At 37.5% G+C, this 22,579-nt stretch overlaps 8 protein-coding genes across 8 annotated transcripts in view; 5 read left to right on the top strand and 3 right to left on the bottom strand.

Annotated features, from left to right (window-relative positions):
• Positions 1 to 94: 94 nt before the first annotated feature.
• On the bottom strand, positions 95 to 1,129 carry CBG02410 (the record flags this gene model as incomplete). The annotated part of the gene is made up of 4 exons (XM_002630680.2): positions 95 to 286; positions 335 to 429; positions 859 to 934; positions 1,040 to 1,129. The coding sequence occupies 4 exons, from the start codon at positions 1,127 to 1,129 to the stop codon at positions 95 to 97; spliced, it is 453 nt and encodes a 150-aa protein (XP_002630726.2).
• Positions 1,130 to 8,655: 7,526 nt separating this feature from the next.
• Positions 8,656 to 11,283, top strand: CBG02411 (the record flags this gene model as incomplete). Its single annotated transcript, XM_045242581.1, has 8 exons — positions 8,656 to 8,705; positions 8,759 to 9,077; positions 9,127 to 9,699; positions 9,977 to 10,135; positions 10,179 to 10,696; positions 10,800 to 10,935; positions 10,984 to 11,109; positions 11,155 to 11,283. The coding sequence occupies 8 exons, from the start codon at positions 8,656 to 8,658 to the stop codon at positions 11,281 to 11,283; spliced, it is 2,010 nt and encodes a 669-aa protein (XP_045092310.1).
• Positions 11,284 to 12,004: 721 nt separating this feature from the next.
• CBG02412 lies at positions 12,005 to 12,252 on the top strand (the record flags this gene model as incomplete). The annotated part of the gene is made up of 2 exons (XM_002630682.1): positions 12,005 to 12,078; positions 12,126 to 12,252. 2 exons carry the CDS (start codon positions 12,005 to 12,007, stop codon positions 12,250 to 12,252), a joined length of 201 nt encoding a protein of 66 aa, XP_002630728.1.
• A 148-nt stretch (positions 12,253 to 12,400) lies between these two features.
• Positions 12,401 to 14,378, bottom strand: CBG02414 (the record flags this gene model as incomplete). Its single annotated transcript, XM_002630684.2, has 3 exons — positions 12,401 to 12,996; positions 14,068 to 14,198; positions 14,251 to 14,378. 3 exons carry the CDS (start codon positions 14,376 to 14,378, stop codon positions 12,401 to 12,403), a joined length of 855 nt encoding a protein of 284 aa, XP_002630730.2.
• Positions 14,379 to 14,926: 548 nt separating this feature from the next.
• CBG02415 lies at positions 14,927 to 15,293 on the top strand (the record flags this gene model as incomplete). The annotated part of the gene is made up of 2 exons (XM_002630685.1): positions 14,927 to 15,033; positions 15,080 to 15,293. 2 exons carry the CDS (start codon positions 14,927 to 14,929, stop codon positions 15,291 to 15,293), a joined length of 321 nt encoding a protein of 106 aa, XP_002630731.1.
• Positions 15,294 to 15,589: 296 nt separating this feature from the next.
• Positions 15,590 to 17,398, bottom strand: CBG02416 (the record flags this gene model as incomplete). The annotated part of the gene is made up of 6 exons (XM_045242580.1): positions 15,590 to 15,841; positions 15,895 to 16,245; positions 16,292 to 16,741; positions 16,790 to 16,873; positions 17,216 to 17,256; positions 17,308 to 17,398. 6 exons carry the CDS (start codon positions 17,396 to 17,398, stop codon positions 15,590 to 15,592), a joined length of 1,269 nt encoding a protein of 422 aa, XP_045092309.1.
• Positions 17,399 to 17,965: 567 nt separating this feature from the next.
• Positions 17,966 to 19,913, top strand: Cbr-fzy-1 (the record flags this gene model as incomplete). The annotated part of the gene is made up of 8 exons (XM_045242579.1): positions 17,966 to 18,184; positions 18,232 to 18,426; positions 18,492 to 18,600; positions 18,646 to 18,749; positions 18,795 to 19,029; positions 19,118 to 19,365; positions 19,412 to 19,703; positions 19,750 to 19,913. 8 exons carry the CDS (start codon positions 17,966 to 17,968, stop codon positions 19,911 to 19,913), a joined length of 1,566 nt encoding a protein of 521 aa, XP_045092308.1.
• A 373-nt stretch (positions 19,914 to 20,286) lies between these two features.
• Cbr-cyp-44A1 overlaps positions 20,287 to 22,579 on the top strand; it is a gene marked incomplete at both ends in the record, with an annotated part of 5,677 nt that continues 3,384 nt past the window's right edge. Inside the window, 8 exons of the mRNA XM_045242578.1 lie at positions 20,287 to 20,446; positions 20,656 to 20,770; positions 20,817 to 20,888; positions 20,943 to 21,167; positions 21,214 to 21,357; positions 21,402 to 21,504; positions 21,548 to 21,801; positions 21,843 to 21,970. Coding sequence (XP_045092307.1) covers positions 20,287 to 20,446; positions 20,656 to 20,770; positions 20,817 to 20,888; positions 20,943 to 21,167; positions 21,214 to 21,357; positions 21,402 to 21,504; positions 21,548 to 21,801; positions 21,843 to 21,970 — 1,201 coding nt within the window. The remainder of the gene's footprint in view (positions 20,447 to 20,655; positions 20,771 to 20,816; positions 20,889 to 20,942; positions 21,168 to 21,213; positions 21,358 to 21,401; positions 21,505 to 21,547; positions 21,802 to 21,842; positions 21,971 to 22,579) is intronic.

The following is a 22,579-nucleotide window of genomic DNA, read 5'->3' as shown; positions in this document are numbered from 1 at the left end:
TTTTATTGTTATTAGTGATGATCAGCAAGTCGAAGGAATGAGTTGGGATAGTGTTTGAAGAGTCATTATTGGCCTTTGATGATATTGACGAATTCTAAAATATTGATAATTGAATGAAAGTTCGGAGGAATTGAACACCTTGGAAGTCGATCATTCCATCATGATCGAGATCTCCTTGCTTGATCATTTCCTTCGCTTCAGTCTCCGTCAACTTCTCTCCCAATTGGCACATTACAAAAATCAAATCGTCGATTGAGATCATTCCATCTCCGTTTTTATCGAAAACCTGGAAATTTAATTCTGAAAATAATCGCAAAAAACTACGAAGACCCACATTGAACACATCTCTCAACTCTCGTTCCTCCTTCGGATCGCAAATTTGTCGACGAAGAACATTGAGAAATTCGTCGATGTCAATGCATCCGTTTCCTGAAAAATTCGAAATAAACAGGAAGTCAAAAGTTCGAGAAAAACGTCTCCAGACGATTCCAACTTCCATACCAGAACTTTTAAATTTTCATTCCAGTCGAATGGTTTTTTCCACACATACACACACACACAACCTACCCGACTTCCTGTTATCGAGCAGTTCTTTTTTCTATTTCAGGACAAAAAAAAACCGTAAACACTCTATTAGAACGCCACCCGAGTCGCCAAATTCGAGCTCATGCATCTCATTTTCTGTAAAAGATATCAAAAAGTGGTTAACTAATAAAATGTTGCTGATATCATGATAAACTTTTTATTAGTTGACAACTTTTTGATATCATTCAAAAGAAGTGAGATGGCGTGCTCAAAGTGGACGGTCCGGGTGGCGTTCGTATGAGAAAAATCATGTGGGCAGATTACTGTACTCACCATCCAAATCCGCCTGCTCGATCATCGTTTCGATTTTCGAGTTGGTAGCTTTTTCTCCCAATTGAAGAAGAGCGACCTAGAAATAATAGGTTAATGAGAAATTTAAAAAAAAAACTTTTTATTTTTTACTGTAGCCTTAATGTTCAAAAACCCAGAAAGTACCGTACTCCCTATAAATTACCTCTAACTCTTGTCGTGTAATCCTTCCATCTCCATTCTTGTCGAACTCACGGAATACTTCACGAATTTCAGCTTCCTTAAGAGAGTCCATTGTTTTGTCTACTTTCTGAAAATTACATTTTTCTCCTAGATGCACAAGAAAAAAATAAGAAAATTGGAAAACATCACGAGTGAGTGTAAAAGAATGAATAAATGAATTCTCCCATAAATGTATACATGACTAACAACTGAATAGGAAGCGGTTGAGAAATGAAAAAAAGTGAGAATGACATGAAATTTATGCGGAAATTGGAGCCGCGAGACACAAAGTTTCACAGAGCACCTGAACTTTGAGCACTTTCGATTCGAAAAAAAGTGCTGGAATAATGCAAACAAAAACGACGAGAAGGGATGTTTTGGTCGTGTTCTATTTTTTGAGTTTTGCGGGGGTTTCGTCGGAGACAATTCAACACTTTTTGGTTGGCCTAAGCCACGCCCACTCGTGGAACCAAAATATCAAGGCTTGGTATGAAACTGCGCAGCTAAAGTATTTGTGATCATAAGACCACAATATTACGAAACTCTGATCCGTTTGGATAGGATAATCACCAATCATACACGAATCATTAAGTGTGGGAAAAACGGTGTGAAAGTTTTTTGATGTTCAAAAGTATACCGGAAACACTCTAATAGAAACCCACCCAAACTGTCAACTTTGAGCTCAATTTTTTAGTCGATTCCTGTGAATGATATAAAAAGTTTGTCAACTGATGAAATATTAGAGATATTGAGATACATATTTTATCAGTTGACAAAGTTTTGATATCTTTTACAGAAAGTGAGACAATGTGGCTTAAAGTTGAAAGTTATTAGCGGCGATCTATTACAGGGCTTACGGTAGTTCTTGACATCAATACTCAAAAAAAAAATCGAAAATTGGTTTAAAAATAGCACTGTTAAATAAAAAATATAATAGGTTGAAATTTTTTTAAAGTGTAGTTGATGAGTTCCAGAAGAAAATTGACCCGAAAAAAAGTGATTAGCTCTCAAAATGCGAAAAATTGTATTTTGAACTTGTTAAAAATATTTTTCGACCCTTGTTAAAAATTGAGAATCTAACTGTTACAGATCCAAGACAATTTTTCGTGTCTATAACAAAATTAGTCAGCTCAAATTTCGAGAATCGGGAACATTTAGAACTGCCTAGTTTCTAAAAATATTACAGTAAGCACCCCAATAGTGTGCCCTTCAACAACTTTGAACTCATATATCGGTTCCTGTGAAAGACGCCAAAAAGGCGGCAACTAACAAAATATCTTTAATATTATGATAAACAATTTATCAGTCAACAAATTTTGAAAGCATTCACAGGAACCGATATATTAGGTTGTTCGGAAAGTCCTTTCCACTTTTGATATGTTGTTTTCAAACTTCGTTTTCTTGAAGGGGATAAAAGCGAGGAAGTTGTCGTTCTATCAGTATGCTGGTGAGGTCTAATAGTGTCTACACCCCAACGGAGATCATTCTCCTCTTTTCGTGCAGTGAGATATGCCCACCGTTTTCGCCTCTAATAATTTCCATTTTTGGACTACCATTTTATTTGTATTTCTATCTGACCTCAGATCAACTGAAATCAATCACCAATCTGTGGAGGTTAACAACGAAGATGCACCCTTTCGAACAAACTTCACAACCTGGATTCATCAATTTGAAAAATGAAAATTCTCGTTGGACGAAAATCCCCCTCCAAAAAAGCATACGGGCTCAAATTTGGACGCATTAAAAACCGAGATTGAAAGGGACCCGTCTCAAACTGTGCGGGATATATCAAGTACATCAGTGGCTAGACTTTCGTCAAAAAGCCATAAATTGGGAACTCTCGGCAAAGTAAAAAAAGTGGGAAGATATGGATCACACCTTTTCGCTCAAAGCAACTTTGTTTCATGTGTGGGCACCTGTTTGAATCTTCTCATCCTGCGTTGCACACATGAATGTTGAAGTTAAATCATTACTAGTGGCGATGAATGGGTAATGTATGATTACTATAAACAACAATCCAAGTGGGTTGACAAAGGCACTCAACCACCAGACGTCCCGAAACGTGAAATTAACGTAAAAAATGGGATGTTTTCGGCATGGATGTCTACCAAGGAGTGGAGTACTGAGAGCTGCCAGATAATGGTGTCACTTTTATGACCGATACCTATTTTTGTCAGGTGACATAACTCAGACTCCATGTGGATCTCCATTGGAGAGAAACACAAAGGTTTATTTTCAAAGTCGAAATTCGCAACCTCATGCGGGAAGGAGAACGGAGACCGATCTCACTGGATACGGCTAAACGGTTCTGTCTTATCTACGATTTTCAATGCTCTGTGGCCGGAGTTCTGGAAGGAAGGCACCCACAATTTGGTGGGACGTTGGCTGATAGTCACTGATAACAATGGTCATTATCTTCAATTTATCTGACATCGTTTTGACCTTTTTTATATCGAATGAATCTGACGCTAAAAATGGAAAGGACTTTCCGAACAACCTAATATATGAGCTCAAAGCTAACGGGTTGAGTGAGTTTCTATTTCAGGAAATACGGTATTCAGCAAAAATTTTATTTTCACAAGGATCGGACGAATTTTACTTACTTTTGTAGGTCTCCTAAATTTGGCCTTTTCCATTTAGGAATTTAAAAAAAAGAGGTTGATGGTAAGAAAATTCCGAGAAGGAAAAAAATCAGAAAAGTGAGGGAATACTGAAGAAGCAAGATCTGGAAACCTGAATTGTCACAATGAATTTTCAAATTTGTGTGTCAAAAACTACCGAATGACGAATTTGTCTAAATTTCGGAGACTAGCTTCTAAAGAACATCCATCACCCAGAGTTACTACTCATAGAGACGCACCTTCAAGTGTGTGACATCCCAAAATTAAGGATTACTGTAGTGAGAAAACTGGAGAACGAAAAAAAAGAAATGTGGAATACACTCAATTCTTGTTTCATTTGTTGAATGGATCTCATGACCACTACATATTTGTCTTCTCCCAGAAATCTCTCCATCTCTTTTTTCCCTTTAGTTGGTCGTTGCTCTTCATAATTAGTCAAATTCTTTTTTTTCGAGAGCCCATTGAGCTCAAAGAATATCATCTTTTTGCACACATTCTTGTTGCGACGATACAATTTGAAAAATGGAATAGCAAATGAGAAGAAATATGCAATTATTGGTGAGAACAAAATGAAAAAAAAAACCCGGAATGAAGAAAAAAACACAGAAGCGAAAATGCTTAGTTTCTTTTTCTTTACATCAGGGGAGCTCGAAATTGAAGAAAAAAGAAATGAGAATGTTCCTTCCGTCAAAATGAGTAAATATGATCCGCGATCTTGGCAAATATAGACCAGATTCTAAAAATCATAAGATTTAGTTTTGGGTGCAAAACTGTTGACAGGACTTGGTTGGTTGGTTGGAGAAGAGGGAATCCTGGGAACATCGGAAGGTTTTCTTTTATATTTTCAGTTTGGAATTTTTTGTTATTTCTGATATAAGAAATGTGTGCTTGGTTTTTGGTTTCTATAAATGCTTTTGAAACATGCAATAAGAGGGCCCCAACACTCTCCAGGTCGAGCACAATTATCTGAATTACTGTGCAATATATCAAAAATGTGTCAGCTGACAAAATGTGACTGATATTATGATAAAAAATTTATCAGTTGACAACTTTTTGATATCTTTGGCCGGAGCCGAGATAAAGTAGCTCAAAGTTAAAAGTTAGAAGGCCCTTCTTTTACCGGTTTTACAGTATATTTCAAAGCTGTATTCTTTCGAATGGACCAAATAGTTTTGTCTAGTCATTTTTGCAGAAATTCAGAATTCATGGTCCGATGGTGTCTCTGAATTCCGTAAAACAATTTTTTTAGAAACACCAAAAAGTACCCAAAGCATATGACCAAAAAATGCTATGTTTTCAACGGAAATACAATTTCAAATTCATTGAAACGGAATGAAAATTTCGAAAGAAATTCGAAAATACTTTCAAAGTGGGTGGTACCGACACCATAGAAAGTGGGCGGAGCTTTCAAGTTCAGATTGTACTTGAGATTTGAAACTAGCTGAGAAGACGTCACTCTATTTGTTTGTAAGTTCAGCAGACATTATGGATGAATGCATTCAAACATAAAGAAAACTTGGGGGACATTTTTGGGATAGAAGAACATAAAAAATGAGTGGAACATGCACTTCATTTGATTGACATTCAGCGTCTTTTTGCATGATGAATGTGGATCAGTTTACGAGGAATCGAGGTCAAGAGCTCAAAATAAATCATAAATTCAGGATGATGAATTTGTTTGGGATCTTTGAAGAAAAATGAAGTATTGGTCTCTTGGTTTTTGCATTTTTTAGTAAAGGGGTGTCTCAAAAGGACCAGGTTAAAAGCTAGTGACGTATAGGTTCCAGGTTCAAATGCATTTAATATTGAATAAGGAAAATGATGAATGAGTTAGATTTTTTGAAATTGGACTCTTGATTTTCAAAAAGTTGAATATAAATTTGAACTAAAATTTAACAACATCTCATTCTGAAATTAAGCAAATCAAAGGTATCCACTGTAAAGCTTTAATTTGACTAATTCCCGCGCAAGCTCAAGAGATGCATCTCCTGCCTCTTCAACTAACAAATCTCGTCTTGAGAACTTCTTTCAGACTAAAAAGAAAAAAAAACACTTTTTTGAGCCAAAAATTGGTTTCAAATTTCCCCCATTTTTCTGTGATCTTTGTGGGGAAGAGTTTTCGAAAATAGAACAAGAAAAATGATAGTTTGTCCTCCGGACAAAGTTTCCAGAACACACAAATTCAATTTTACGAGGACATCATATCGCTTTTTTTAGCTCCATTTTTTTCTTTTCTGCTCAACGATCGTCAATTTCTAATTTTCTTTTTTTCTGAACTTTCATGGACCAAGAATCGTAAAGTAAAGCCAAACAAAAACGGTGAGACTTCCAAGAAGAAAAAAATCAGAGCGAGAGATAAAGGACATAATTGGGTTGACAGCTGAAATAAGACAACAGAAAATAAAGAAGAATTGGAAGAAGAAAAAAATGGAAAGGAAAAGGAAACGGAAATGGACAGAAAACATAACAAGTTGGTATGGATAGACAGGAGCAAAGTTGGATGTGTAGGAGGATTTATGAGATTTATGAATTCAGTTTTTAGGATTCTTAGGTTCAAAAAATCTTAATATCGAGTCACCAGAGTTAAGCTGCTGCTTGTAATTTTTTCTTCAAGTTAATAGTTTTCGGAAAATATTTCAAACTACAGTGAAATCAAATAGCTCCATGATGGTGTGCGAGGAAAAATTGTGTTTCTTTATTTTGGCTAATACAGTATTTAAAGTCATAAGAGGAATACTGTAGGGAGAATATTCGATGGTAAAAAAGAGATTCGGATATACTTTAGGGAAAAATATTTGAAATTCGGAAGGATTACTGTAGGGAAAATATTCGCCATTGAAAAGGATTACTGTAGGGAAAATATTCTAAAATTGAAATTTTATAAGGGCTCCTTTTCTTTTAACTTTGAACCAATTTAATTCTGTTCCTGTCAGAGATACAAAAAAATTGTCCACCGATAAATTATCATATCATCCGAAGTTGACACATTTTTGATATTTTGCATAGTAATTCAGATAATTGACTTAAACTTGAGTGTAAGGGACCCTTCTATGTATAACAGGATTTTCGGTAGTTTATATTTTCAGCTTCTCCTCAATGAGTAGAAATCAATCAAACTATTTTTAAAGCCGTCCCATAAGTACACCCTTCCTCTACAATTCTCCCCCATTTCCTTTTCCAGAACATCTTGACAAGAAAATGAGTTTCCGACTGGCCACTGATCCTCGAAACCTAATAAAACTATACTGAGTGCGTCGTCCGTTTTCTCCCAGAATCCAGAATCAAACTACACTAAAAAAGATTGGAAAAGGGTTAAAAGAAGTGGATTAAAAGAAAGATAGGTTTGATTGTGACAAATGGTAGTTGTTGGAAAAGAAGAAGGAGAAGAGAGGATTACATTTGATGGAATTACATGGAAAACATGGAATATGGAATGATTTCAATGGAACTAGAGGGGACACGAAGATGCTGGAACTCTGAATTCTGAATGAATGGGGATTCTGAAAACAAAACTATTGATGAAATATTTTTAAAAAAATAACAAAAAATACAAAAATTGAAAAAAATTGGAACACAATTCGAACTCTTAGCCTACTACTTATACAGAACGCGATAAACGCCCACTTTGCAACTTCTTCAAAACCATAGAACCACTTCTTTTTTTTTGTTTTCTTCCTGCTTCATATTTCATATTTTCTGCAAACTAACGACGTCATCATTGTCAATGTCTCCGGAAAAAAGTTTTGGTTTCAACAAAAAAACTTTGAACTTTTTGTTTTGAGCGGAACTCTCCGTTAGACTTTTCTGTGCTTCTAAAAACACAATAAAAACAAAAAAGGCAGAGTTCTCTATGTTCCAAGAGTTAGGCTTAATTGCCAACTAGGGATTTCATAAGACGATCGCTTGGAATCGGAATTATTATAATAAATAGAATAAAGAGAGGAAATTTAGTAATCCGATGAAACGTTTGATTCCGAAAGGAAACATCTCCAGGGAATATACCAGACGTTGAGCTAATTGCTGTTTTCTCAAAAGATGAATCACTTTTTGTGTTGGACAGATGACTTACTGGGAGGGAAAAAAGTGATAAATTGGAGGGAAATTTTTGAAAGTAAGGACAGAATTTTCATTGGTGGATGCAGAATATATTACAGAATTTAGGACTTAAACCAAGGATCAGAATTTTATCTGAACGTTTATCTGAAGGTAAAATTAATTGAATCCTGTGACAATCAGATGAAGAATAGGATAATGCTCGGGAAAAAACTGGAAAAAATTCAAAAACAGATGATGTTAGTGGCTGGAGAGACCAAGCTCTAGTCTCTATGGTGTTTTTTATGAGGCTGGGAGGTCTTTGTATACACCCAGGGTAAAGAAATAGGTGTAAACAAGTAGAAAAGATGGTAGAAGAACAAAAGCTTTTAAATAGAAACATTGAAGAAAAAAACTAATAAGCCATACAGTGCCGAGAAGTGATGAGAGTGATTTCTATATACAGTACCGGTCAATTAGATATACAAAAACGTTTCAGTTGATTTCTGGTCGTTTGGACTGTTTTCAATAGTCTGGAGGTCGGCTGTCAAGTTTCCTATCACATTGAAAATTTCGGACGGTCTGAAACAAACCTGCATTGAAAACTTTGCATTCACTGAATTTTTATAAATTCCTAATTTTCAGCTATTTGCTCATTTCCGAAAGACACATTTTTTCCGTTTTCAGTATAAAACCGGGCCTTAAGCGGAGACTTTACAGCCGAGCTCAAGACACCGGAAAATGGTCAAAATGGCTGAAAATCAACAGAAAGGTACTGTAGGTCACATAAACTCACATAGACTTATCCCAAATTATTGCAATTTTCTCGTGAACTTTTTTCATTTTCCACGTGTGAAGTTATCCGGAAGACGACGTGGAGAGCTGATGGCTTATAGAAGATTCCGGAAAGTCTTCAATTTTACTATCTTCTGTTCTGAATTCCAAGATGAACGATGATAAATTGATCAAAAAACCAAAAGAGAAACAAGTTAGAAAGTCAGTTTTTTACCTCTGAAATTTCCCTAAAAGTTGCATAATCTATATTGCAGAGATCAATCCTCATCGAACCTTTTCGTGGGGACAAAAGAAGACAAAAAGAAAAAGAAAACTCAAGTTTCTCGTTTAGAAATTGGAGTTCCAGATCCTATAGAAGAGCAACAAAAAGTGCTTGGACGTCCAACTCCATGTACTGTACTTGCTGTCAGTACAACACTTTTCATCCTGATAATTCTGATAATTTCTCTTGGACAATTGGGATTTCATAGTGAAGAGGATTTCAAATGGACACCAGCACTAAACTATCATCAAAGAAAGCGTCTGGACCAACCGTGTGAAACTATTGAATGTGTCAAATATTCTGCTTCTTTGGTTAGTTGTCCAAATGCAAATGTCTATTTAATTATCTGATCGTTTTCAGCTTGAATCAATGAATTCCTCGATTGATCCATGTGAAAACTTCCATGAACATGTCTGCTCTGGTTTCACTCCAAAGAAGAGAAACTTTGATAGACTTCTGTCGTTAATCATTGCTCATCAGGATACAGATCATGACAAAGCGGTGAATATTGTACGAAAAATGCTGAGCAAGTGTGCATTAGGAGAATCGACTCAGCCGAGGGAGAATCTTAGCACAATTATCCCTGATGGAATCCCATTTCCAATTCTCTCCATCAATTGGACGTCGTCTCAAAACGCTTCTGATGCATCGAACTCCACTCATTCAGATCTGACTCAAATACTGATTCATATCATCAAGCATACCTCAGATGACGCAGGAATAATTGGAATCACTCCATCAACGGATTCAGAATTCACGATGTTTACTGTCAAACCGAATTCTCCTTCCCTGACTTTATATCAGTTCCGAAACGTTTTGGATATTCTGAAAAGAAGTGTACCAGAGAGTATCTCAAACACAACACAATACAAGGAAATGGATTATCAGAAGAAGTTGAACGATGTCGTTAATCTTCAGAAACAATTGGAAGAGGTAGGTGATTCTTCAATTACCGTAAAATCTCCAATAGAAGGGTCCCTAACTTTTAATTTTGAGCCTATTCATCTTTATTTATTTATATCGATTCTTTCCAGAGGTATAAAAAAGTTATCAGCTGTTAAATTGTTTATCATGATATCATAATTGTTTTATCAATTGACACATTTTTGATATCTTCCATAGAAATTCAGAAAATTGAGCTCAAAATTGCCAGTGAGGCCCTTTTTTTCACATTTTAAGGGTACCTCGACTATTATCAATTTCCTTTCAGATAGAATTCGCTGCAAATCCAGATGTCCTTCCACTGGCCTTCATGCAAGAACAACTTCCGATTATTGATTGGGGATTGCTAATGGACTCATGGTATCCGAATGGAAGGCTTACATTCAATGAAAAAGTTTTTGGATTCAACACCACTTATTACAGAAAAGTAGGGTTTTCTCTCTTTCCAGTTAGTAACTTTTGATTTTTAGATCAATGAGCTTCTGATTTCGACACCTTCTGAAACTCTGTACAACCTTCTTCTTCTTCGGTTTTCCTTTAAATTTTTGCGAGCAGAACTGTCTTCAGAACTGGAGGATACGTGTCTTCTTCAAGTTTCTCGGACTGTCCCTGGAAAAATAGTCTTACATGGATCGGCTGAACCGAAAGCGACGGAATTATTTGATCAGATGCGTCAAACGATTCATAATCATTTGCGAAATTCTCTGACTTCTCTAAAATGGATGGATGAGAGAGGAATCAAAGAAGCGCAGAGGAAGTTGAACAGAACAAAGACGTTTTTCGGATTTAATGGAGAAGATTTGATTGATGAATTGGATATATCATATGGTTACAGTTATATATCAACACTTTGTCGAGTTTTAGTATGGCAAACGAAGAATATGTTCAGAGCGATCGCTGAAAATACAGTAAACATATTTTTGAATGCCGAGGTGTTTTATTCGGTTGAAAGGAATGAGATAAGTGAGATCGTATTTGAAAATAAAATGTATAAATGTTCCTTTTCCAACCATTTCTCGTTCACTTCTCCATTACCCATTCATATCATCTCATCTCCCCAACTACACAAACTTTGCGACCGTTGCTTCCAGAATCATTCCTCAGCTGATCCATATTTTTGATGAGCGTGGAAGATTTTATGATTCAAAAGGAGTGCATCGAGATTGGTGGAATACGGAAACGGAGAGATATTTCATGCTCATTAAACTATGCTTTATGAAAATGCAGGTAAGGCGAACGGAGATGTAAAACGAAGAGATATGTTTTTTTTTCTAGCAAAACGTTCTTGGAGCGAGTGTTAGTGTTGGATGGAATGCATATCATTCGACAACAGAACCATATGAAGTACTACCTGGAATGAATAAAACTGATGCCCAACTATTTTTCTATAGTCTTGTGAAAGTAGGAGATCCATTTTGTCATATTTTATAATCTTGTTTTTTTCAGACAATGTGTAATTCCAATTCAGTAAAAATCAACGATGCTCTTGAGAGTGTTCCCGAGTTCAAAAGTGCTTTCCACTGCCAAAATGGCACTGTAATGAATCCGACGACAAAATGTAGGATGGCTGCTTGATGAAGTATTTTTATCTTATGATTTGTGTTCTTCTGTTTTCATAAATCCTTTCGAATTTCTTAATTTTCATTTTTGAGATCTGCAGATGTTGGTTCAATAGTAAACCGAAATAAAGTTGTGTTTCGCGAAGTTAGACAACGTCATAATTCACCAAACCAGTCTACTGACGAATATTTAGGTTATAGGATACAGGCTACAACAGGCTACATTTTGGTGATAGATTTCATGGTAAAACTCGGACTTCTTTGGGTAGCAGATATGTCCGGATTCCGGATTCTGTACTCTTTTATACCAGATCCCGTTTTCCGGAATCCGAGAAAATTATTTTATTTCGGATTCAAAAAAATTCATTCCGGACATCTCTGCTGGTTTGGTCTGAAAACAGAAGCAAAGTTTGAAAAGGAAGAGTTTTCGTTAAGTAGACGATTCTCATCCTAGAACTTCTTGGCTAGAAGCTAATCTAACATCAAAAATCACCTTTTGTTCAAAATGTCTGATAAGAATTCTTCGTTTGAGAATACATCACTCGACCTAAACTACCCGTTGACCCACGATTTTCGATCATCATGTAGTCTACAGTATTTTCAAAAGTCTCTGATCTTGCGTTATCATCTTATGGTATCGTCAAATGATAAACACCATATCTTTTCCCTTTTCTCGGTCACTATAAAAATAAAAATCACTTGTTTTTAATTTCTTCAATAGAGGAATCAAGTTAAAAATGAACTCATCTCAACTTTTATGGACATTTCTAGTCGTTTTTGCACTTTTTTCAACACTTCCAGTTCAATCAAAGTAAGTTATGGTTTGATTTGATATCTGAGAATTCTCAAATTTTTCAGTATCGTAACCCGTGTGAAACGTCAATGGGGGTTCGGATATCCACTGTTTGGAGGAGTCGGAAATTCATGGGAAGTGCCGAGTAATCTTCCAACTTATTGGGGATACAATGCCTACGGTGGCCGATGAATCAATTTTTAATTTTTCAAAATTTCGGATTCGATGAAACATTTTTTCCTTCTAAATTTTCGTTTATGCTGGAAAAACATAAAAAAGAGTTATGGCAGCAAAATTTATTATGATTAATTGAGATCCTTGAAATAATGATAAAAATTATCTAATTATTATCTTCTTCATCATTCGATCCAACGACTTCCCCTCTTTCACTTTTATCCTGGTCCAGTGTTCTCTGCTTTCTCTCGTTTTCGTCGTCCTCTGAATCCGTTGGAATTCCGAAAGTGATGCGTAGCTCTTCTGGAGATTTTCCTGCCGCCATTTCAGAGACTTTTCTGCACAGGTGGACCATCAGAACGGGAATGTCCAGGTAGTTGACAGCTTGAATCAAATCGAATAGTGTCTCGTTGTCGACAGCCATGAAATGACGATCCCAATCAGTGATGTGGATGGGTTCTGTTGGATAACGAGAGTCGACTGGTTTGTCAACTTTGTGATGCTCACACCATGTCACAATCTTTTCCAGCACCGTTGAGTTCATGTTGTCCACTGGGATGGTAGCCTGCTCTCCTTTATCTGAATAAAGACCGCAACTTCCAACAAGACTCGACAGAGTAACTGAGTTACGGATGGCGCTATCAGAGATCTTAAATGGTTTCTTATCCGAAGAGACAAGGATGTAGCTGGTGGATTCTGGAGTTGGCGTGGATTCGGCATCAGTCGAGGGAGTAGCGTCAGAAGACATGTTGAATTGGATATCTGAAAGATTTTTCTACAAGAAACAAAATTTCTATACTAAAAAGGAGAAAAGAAGTGAAGCGAAAACAAACGAGATAATAGCTGTGAGGAAGTCGATAGAATACTAGCGCAGAGGATGTGGCTCCCTCTTTTTGTCTGTGCAAACACTGCTGCGGTAGAATGCGTACTAGTATGAGGAAGAGAGAAGAAGTAACCTAGTAAGAAGAGGAGAGGGTTTCTAGATGATTCCAGAGAAAACAGCGAAGAAAAAAAAAGGAAAACGGGAGACTCTATTCAGAAAACTGCAGAACAATTCAGTCGAAAAATTTTCAAAGTCTTTATAGATCAAAAGTTAGCATTATAGATCAAAGCATTATGTTTGAATCTTTTGGTTTTTTGGACGAATTTTTCTTTGAATTCGAGATATCGAGCTGAAAATTTCCACAAAATATGTTTGTGCCTATACACATACATATCGCAAAGTTTCATCAAAAAGTTTTGAGAAATGACATTTTTGAAAAAGTTTCCAATTTATTTTATTGTTTTGGAATCTTTTTTTTTCAAAAATCTGTAGATAGATTAATCTAGATAAAGTGGGAAGCTGAATTTTTAATTTAGGTTCGTATATATATATATATATATATATATATAACCCCAACAAGAGACCTAGTTTCGCCTCTTTTGGAGATTTTTGGAAAAATATATTTCGAAGGGTGTTCTGAAAAAGTTTTTACCAAAAGTAATGTCTTCTGGCAACAATACGAAATATTTGATCGAAAAAGAAAAAACGGGGTGACAGACAAATGACGGGAAAAGTATAGGCCTTGTGACTCACAAGTTGTGAGAAACCGCCCAAAGAAGACAACTCAAAAAAAGACGGAAAAAAAGTCTTTTTCTTTTTTGAACACATTCACAACTTGAAAAGGAAACATTTATTCGTCTGCCTAAAGGGAGTAAAGTATTTCAAAATTCAGTAGCAATTTTATGACTGTTCCAAAATTCAGCGTCACCAAAATCCACTGTTGAAGCTACTGTATGAACTGGAACTGAAACTGGAATAGCTTCCCCATGAACTGCTACCGTAGCTCCCACCCATTGGGAAACCACCTCCATAACCACCGCCCGGATATCCGCCACCGTATCCTCCATATCCGCCACCGTAACCACCGCCATATCCACCACCATATCTGCCACCCCATCCTCCATATCGTTTTTCTCGGTGTCTGAAATCGACTCATTTTTCAAGCTGATCGAAGTTACAGTAAGACTGCTCACCCTTCTGGAGCTTTCCATCCCAAGTTTTTAGGATGATTCAGATTGTGTAAACCCGCTTCTACATCCGTTGATGCAGAAGCCGTAGTCATAACGACAGAAGCGAGAAATAAAAAGAAGATAGTATTCATTTTTGAACAGAGGGTTCATTGCCTGAAAATTCATTCTCTGCTTTTATAATTTTGTAATTGTTACGCCTCATTTCCAATTCTGTCTTCTGAGTTTTAACAATTCGGCAAATACCCCGATAATAATATTTCGAATACCACAAAATACCAACCAAATCGTTAATTCCTGGTTGTCCTCTCTCTACGTTTTGCAGCAGAATCTGATTCAGATGAAGTCCCGATTGTTAAAACTGTTTACTAATATTACAACTGTTGACCCAACGACTACCTTGATTCATCAGAAGTGCATTTCGACCAGAAGACAATCCGAAGAACCGGATTGTGTGGTCCTGGTAGGGAAGAAGAAGTGAATCGATTTGACGAACCATTGTCTGGTTCCTAGTTTTTTCAGCCAACTTGGTCACCTACTGAACGGGGAAAGAAAGACAATTTGATAGCAAGGAAAAATATGGTGACGCAAGAGTAAGACATTGGGATAGTATAAAAGGGTCAGAGGTGGAATTTTTCTACTATCAGCAGTTGTCTTTCTTCGATTGTATATTTTAGCAATAATGCAAAATAATACATTATTCTTCCTGTTTGCCGTTTTTCTTGTTTCACTATGTCATACTTTTGAGTTGGATCATCCGGAAAATTTGATGTGGAGAGCTCCAGAAGGGTAAGACTTTTATCAGATTCTACCAATTTCAAACCTATCTTTTCAGGGTCCGCGTGAAAAGACAATGGGGTGGTGGATATCCTGGAATGTACGGAGGCGGAGGTTATCCAGGAATGTATGGAGGTGGTGGATATCCGGGTGGTGGTTATGGAGGTGGAATGCCAATGGGCGGAAGCTATGGAAGCAGCTCTTGGGGAAGCTATTCGAGCTCAAAATCAGGAGGATTCAGCAGCTTCAATACTGGATTCTATGGAAGATAATATTCACGAAATTCAATGCGATGGTCTCATTTTCTGTTTTACTCACTATTGTCCCTAGACAAAATGAACGTTTTTCAATTTGAATCGGAAAAATTAAAAAATACATTGACTAAAAGAAACGGTGCAATATAGATTAAAAACTGGTGAAATAGAACAAGAAACAGATATGACATGATGGATAGTCCATTGGAAACGAAGTCTTTTTACTACCACATAGAGTATCTTGAATGTGGGTGTTTTTTCTTCGGAGAAGACGGGCTTGTACTTGAAAGGAAACTGAAAAAATTATAAATTTTTTAGTAGAATCTGGATGTCACTAACGCAAAATTGAAAGGAGAATAGCCTCCTGAAGCTCTCGGATGCACATCTTGATGGAGTTTTGCTGGAGTTCCCGGCATTTGTGTAGTGCTTTGATCCGATGACATTTTTATTTTTCTTTGGTTGTGATTTGATGTTGAAAAAAATTGGGTAAAAGTTGGGAACTCCTCGATTTGATTGAAGTTTGGAGTATAACTCATTTCAGACGTTTTTGTCATGTTTAGGTTGAACTGAAATTCGAAATACACTCTGATTGTGAGAGCAGATTTATATGACAACGTACAAAATCTTCTTGACGATCTGGAGAGTCCGATTCTTTGAGAAAATCTAGTGGATCTGGTGAATCGCTCATTTCTTTTTCAACACTTTTTCTTTCCTCGGTGCTCAATAACCTTTTATACAAAGGTTTATTTGAATCTTCTTTTTGTTGTTCGTACTCTTCGTAATCGCTGAAACCCTTGATGAATGAAATAAGAAGATACACAAATTGCCTTGAAATGACATCGTGAGAATAAAAAGGATTTGTTGGAGGATGATCAGTCTCGTCATTGAAATCTTCCCTGAATATCAACCAATCGGATCGTTCCACCATTACATCGAAGACTGGAATCGATTTCTTGCAGTCGTTTTCTTTCTGAAAATAAATTAGATACATTTTAACGAGAGCAATTATCATGTACCGTTTGTGCCAAAGCGACAGTCATAAGCGCTTTCTCCACTTTTCCCATTGTAGTATCTGTGTGATTTTGGAGAGGTAGTGTTGGAAGAGCACCGATTTGATCAAGACGAGATGAAAATCGCGCTATTGTTGTTTCGAATCCGTCAGGATATTCAAAATTTCCTGTTTTTTTTGGTTTTAGATAAGACGAACTTTCCGAGTCAGAAGGAATTATTCTCATCCACGGAATAACTGGTTTCTTATGAGAAGACGTTGTTGGAGTTTTCTTTGGGTATTCTTCGTCAGAGTTCAAACGCTTCGAGGTTGGAACATTGCTATTGTTTCTTTCGGTGACATCGCTAAAGTCCCAAGTCTGCGATAATTGTGCTTTTGGAAGATTGAAAATCTTCGAAACTCGTTTTGGTGACTCTGAAAATGATTTCGACACAACAGGATGTTTGCTTGGTGAGATCTGAAAATTAAATTATTGAATTGTTGATGCTCATGTGGATGATGGTACCTGTAGATGACTAGCTGGAGCAACATGAACTGAGCTCTTTGCATTAGCGAACATTCCAGCGAGCACATGTGGTTTTTTACGTCTCTGAAAGAACCTTTATAAGAACCTTTTTTCTAGCAGTAATCTATACATTTTTGTATACGTTTCTAGCAGAAATCTATACATTTTTGTATACATGAACCTGTTCTCCGGTTAGTTTGGATGAACAAAAAAGCGTTTGGATGGTTTTATCCGTGAACGTTCTTGAAAGAAAAAGTGGGTGAGGATGCCAAGAACCTCCAGAAAGCATAAGAATCCAAGTAAGGCATGTAGAATTTTATAGCACTTTTTCACTACATACTGACAAACTCACTTACTCGGATTAACTAACCAAAATGTTGTAAGTTGTCTAAGCTTCAAAAAAACTAACACGTGAGATGCACTTACTCTGAAGTATGTTTCTTCGTTGCTAGAAAACGTACGGTTTGCTGTAAGAATAAACGGAATTTTCGAAAAAATAATTCAAAAATTCAGCATACCTGGTTTGACAGATTGGAAACTCGATGGCCTTTTCTGAGTTTCAGAATAATTTCCCTTTTTGAATTTGGGTCCATCTTTTCGTGGAAACATTATAAAACATGAACTCGAAATATTTAGTATGTCGCAATTTGCTCGCAATTCGACTCGCAAAGCAACGAAAAAGTTTATGCAAATGCTACAGTAAGAAGTATAATTTCGTTTCGAGACCTTGGTATTTTTTAGCGAAGCGCCTTTCATACAGTACAAGGCGCTCTTTTTCCGGCACGGCGCTTTTTTTTCGCTGGAAGTCCAGTTTTTTCAAACCTAGTTTATTACCTAAATTTTAAGAATATCAATGTGTGTTATCGTACATTATGCGATAGGAAATATTCATATTCTTCGCTTCGCAAAATTATCGAAGTTCTGTTTTTTTTGCCGTACTTATTTACTCTGAAACATTTTTCTTGAATTAGCACTTTTCCCGCTTTTCCTCGGATTTTCGCATATTTGTCCAAATTTGCGAGGCCTCTGCAGAGTTTTCTGGTGCAAACCCGCTCTTTTGACAACGCCGGAGACACCTCGGCGGTAGTTTTGAACGAGAAACGTCTGTTCGACGCTTTATTCAAAACATTAACGTTTTTTTCAGCTTTTTTTTTCAGCAGTTATCGGTTTCGCAAGATGAACAATAGGGGGAGAACGCCAGGAAGCTCCGGAAGAACGGTCAGGCCGTCCGTACAGCAAAACGGATTGACCATGCGAAAACGCGATATGACTCCAACCCGTAACACAAATCTCGTCCCAAATGCATCATTCATTGGAGATCGGTTCCTCGGAGTTCGTCTCGACCAAGACGAGTTAGATCATGCAAATCATCTGATGACTAGTAAACTTTACAACGTAAGCTGACTCAATTCTGGTTATATCTTCGAATATTAATTTTTCAGAAAGAAAACCTGAATAATTCCATATCAGAACCTAACAGTCCGGAGAAGAAAAATGTTGAAAGCGAAGCTCTGAAACAAATGATGCGCCACAAGTCTGCTGGAGCCCTCACCGACGCTGACGATGGAGATCGGATTTTGTGTTACAAGAAAAATCTTGCGCCTCCACCTGCCATCGGATACATTAACCAGGCAAAAGTAGCTAATATATCAACATTATTCATCTATATCGCTTGATTTGTCAACTAACAGTCTCGCTTCAGGTCCTGTACAGCACCAACAGCGTGATCAATCCTGCATCATCAGTCAAGAAGTCGACTCGCCATGTGAAAGAGAGTGCCTCGAAAGTTCTCGATGGTCCTGGCCTCACAAGTAAGAATTAGATTTGATAAAATAGTTAATGGTTTTAAATCACAGAGGATCTCTACTCCCGACATCTCGATTGGGGTTGTCACAACTGGGTGGCTGTCGCACTTGGTCACGAGTTGTATCTCTGGAATACGGAAACATGTGTCATCAAGGTATTGTGTGAATCCATTTTCTTGCAATTATGAAACATTTTACAGAACTTTTTCGAAGACAATGCTCCGACAAGCGAAGGAATGATCACTTCCGTCCGATGGAGCCAAGAAGGACGTTACATCTCGTTGGGATATGCCTCCGGAGCTGTCAAAGTAATTTTCATTCTACTATTCATATATACACTATTTGCTTTGAAGATCTACGATCCTAATCGTCCAAAGACAACTGAATACGTGAGAGAGTTAAGAACTCTTCGAGTCGGAGGAGCATCTAGATGTGGTAAGTTCGTTTCAATGTTATCCGATCGCTAACCAGATGGTTGAGAATATTTGTTTTCTGTGCCATAATATAATTATCTAATTTTCAGCGTCAATTGCCTGGAAGAAGCAAGGAGTGATGACATGCGGCTACAAATCAGGAGATATTGTTAATCATGATGTTCGTGTTGCCCAGCATGTCGTAAGCTCGTGGGGAGGAGACAATGGTCATTCCCGCGACATCACTGCTCTGGAATGGTCAAGCGACGAGAACATGTGTGTCAGTGCATCCTCAGACCGAACAGCCAAAGTCTGGGATGGTCGCCATACGAGAGGAGATGGTGTTGTTCAAGATCCTGTAAGTTTCCTGTGTTAATTAGTTTTTCTGGACAAATACGTTTCAGGAACCTCTATTCACCATCGATGAGCACACTGGACAAGTCCGAACAGCTCAATTCTGCAGTTTCCGAGATGGAATCCTTGCCACGGCAGGAGGAATCAACGACGGAACGGTTCGACTCTGGGACGTGAAAAGGCAATGCCAGAAAATACGAGAACTCAATGTGTGCGAAACTGGCGGAGTTGGAGGAATCGTCTTCAATCGCCCCTACTCTGAGATGCTTACAGCATCTGACGATGGTTTCCTGCGAATCTTCAGATTCAATGCCAACTACAAACTTTCGCACGAAATTCAAAGTAAATTTGAGATACACGAGCTATCCTTCATGATTACTATTTTCAGCATCAAACGAGCCGATCATGGATCTGGTTGGATCACCATACGACGAAGTTCTCATCGGAGATATGGAAGAGACGTTGAAGGTTTTCCAACTGTTCACCGTCGATAAGAGCACTAACATTTTGGACAGAACAGCACCGAAAAACGTCGGTCTCAATGTTCGATAAAGATTATACTATTCACTTTTTCACTTTTTTCAAGATTTTTCTTTCCTTCACCTTCCCTCGATAACTGACTCTCACTTTCAATTTCATAGAAGTTTGCTGTGAATGGTACCTTAATTCAAGCTTCCTAGATATTATCCTATTACAATTGCAAAGCTGTGCGTTGTTATTCTCTGTCTTTTTTTTTGTCATGCAACCTCATTTCGATTCAATAAAGTTTAACTTTCAAATAACTTGTTACTTTTACTTTTCAAGTTTGAGACAACGAAACAGGTCAATTGCCTTATCTTATCATTTTTTTTCATGTCACTTCGGAAGAGTAGAAATTGTTCTGTTCTTCTCTATATCGTTGTCTAACCTATTCACATTTTTACAAATGCGAAGATCAATAAAGATCCTCGCTGAAAATCTGGAAAACTGCCCATATACTTCGGCGACTACAACAGCTCCGCCACGTCGATTTTCGGAAATTCCCGGACCGCGAGAAATTCCAGTTATAGGAAATTCTGGAAATCTAAAATATGCCATTGGCACTGGTGAGGTTTGATTAGGTCATATCTAGTTATTGTCTCTAGGTCAGATGCGGAAACTATCGAAAACTACAATAAGCATCTGGAGGAGATGTACAACAAGTATGGAAAAATTGTGAAAGAAAATTTAGGGTTCGGCAGAAAATATGTTGTTCATGTGTTTGATCCTGGTTCGCTTTTCTTGTACCTTTTTATTAATATTTGTATTATTTTAGCTGATGCACAAACTGTTTTCGCTGCCGATGGAAAGACTCCTTTCATAGTCCCACTACAAGAAACGACACAGAAATATCGAGAAATGAAAGGAATGAATCCTGGCCTTGGAAACTTGTGAGGACTATTTAGTTTTTCATTAATTTTCAATGGATCGTTTCAGAAATGGCCCAGAATGGTATCGCCTACGATCTTCAATTCAACATGCCATGATGCGACCCCAATCTGTTCAAACGTAACAATCTGAATACAGAGTCGACATAATTCGTTTCTTTTTAACTCATTTTAGGTATCTTCCGTTCTCCCAAAAAGTATCCGATGATTTAGTGAGACACGTGGCAGAGGAACAGATTCGATTCGGAAATGCTAACATGCAGAAAGTGGCTGGAAGATGGTCACTTGAGTCAGCTGGACAAATTCTCTTTGAAAAGTCGCTAGAGTCGCTGGGAAATCGATCTGAATGGGCGGATGGTCTTATTGAGCTCAACAAAAAAATATTTCAGTTATCCGCAAAGTGAGGTTGTTTAACGACATTTCCAAAAATGATTCTGGATATTCAGAATGCGATTAGGTCTTCCCATTTTCCGCCTCTTTTCAACTCCTTCATGGCGAAAAATGGTGAAGTTAGAGGATGAGTTTTACGCAGAGGTGGATCGTTTGATGGATGACGCATTGGATAACTTGAAAATTAGTGAATCGGATAGGTATTAAACTTCAATACCAACGAAAACATAAAACAGAATTTCAGTCAAAACATGAGATTCGCCAGTTATCTCATTAATCGGAAAGAGCTTAATAGAAGAGATGTGAAGGTGATATTGCTATCGATGTTCTCAGATGGACTCAGCACGGTGAGCAATTCATTTTCGCAAAAATGGAAAAAGTTGTTTATAGACTGCCCCAATGCTGATTTACAACCTCTATAACATTGCCACCCATCCAGAAGCACTACGAAAAATTCAAGAAGAGATAAAGGAGGACCCTACATCTTCTAAGCTTCCATATCTTCGTGCCTGTATCAAAGAAACATTCAGAATGTTCCCTATCGGAACAGAAGTCTCGAGAATTACTCAAAAGGATTTAACTCTATCAGGATACTTAATTCCTGCTGGAACTGCAGTTGATATTAACACAAATATTCTCATGAGGTGCGTACTGTCATAAAAACGCTTTAAAACTATTTTTCCAGAAATATGGTTCTGTTCTCTGACTCCCCTCACGAGTTTAAACCGGAACGATGGCTGGAAAAATCAAAAAGTGTCCATCCGTTCGCTTTCCTTCCGTTTGGATTCGGGCCGCGATGTGTGCAGGAAGAAGGTTCGCTGAACAGGATCTTCTCACATCACTTGCCAAGTTGTGCGCAAATTTCGATATTCGTCACCGCGGAGAGCCGATAACACAGATATACGAAACTCTGCTCTTGCCTCGAGGAAATTGTGAATTCGAATTCAAAAAATTGTAAAAAATTCCATAAATTGATATATTCTGTCGGATGAGAACTTTTAATTTTTACTTTGTTAAATATGAACCAATGTGTATAAACCATCTGAAAGTCGTTTTTTTTCTTTTTGCTTAAATTTGATGTCAATCGAAAAAAAATTTTCTCAGAAAAACTGAAGGGAGATCCCGCAAATTCCGGGGAAAAAAACTCCGGGGAAAAGTGGGCGGAGTCGAGAAATACTGTGCGGCAAAACCGTGCCAAGGTTGCAATTTAGGCTCCGCCCCCTCATGACCGTGTCCAAATGTGCAGAAAAACCGTGCCAGGGTTGAATTTTAGGCTCCGCCCCCGACTCCGCCCACTTTTCTCCGGAGTTTTTTTTTTCCCGGAGTTTGCAGAGTCTCCCTTCAGTGAGGTCCCGCAAATTCCGGGGAAGAACGCTCCTGTGAAAACTGGGCGGAGTCGGGGGCGGAGCCTAAAATTCAACC

The sequence above is a fragment of the Caenorhabditis briggsae genome (genome assembly GCF_000004555.2).
Source record: "Caenorhabditis briggsae complete genome, chrII, whole genome shotgun sequence".
Lineage (NCBI taxonomy): Eukaryota > Metazoa > Nematoda > Chromadorea > Rhabditida > Rhabditidae > Caenorhabditis > Caenorhabditis briggsae.
This window is presented reverse-complemented; position numbering and strand designations above follow the sequence as displayed.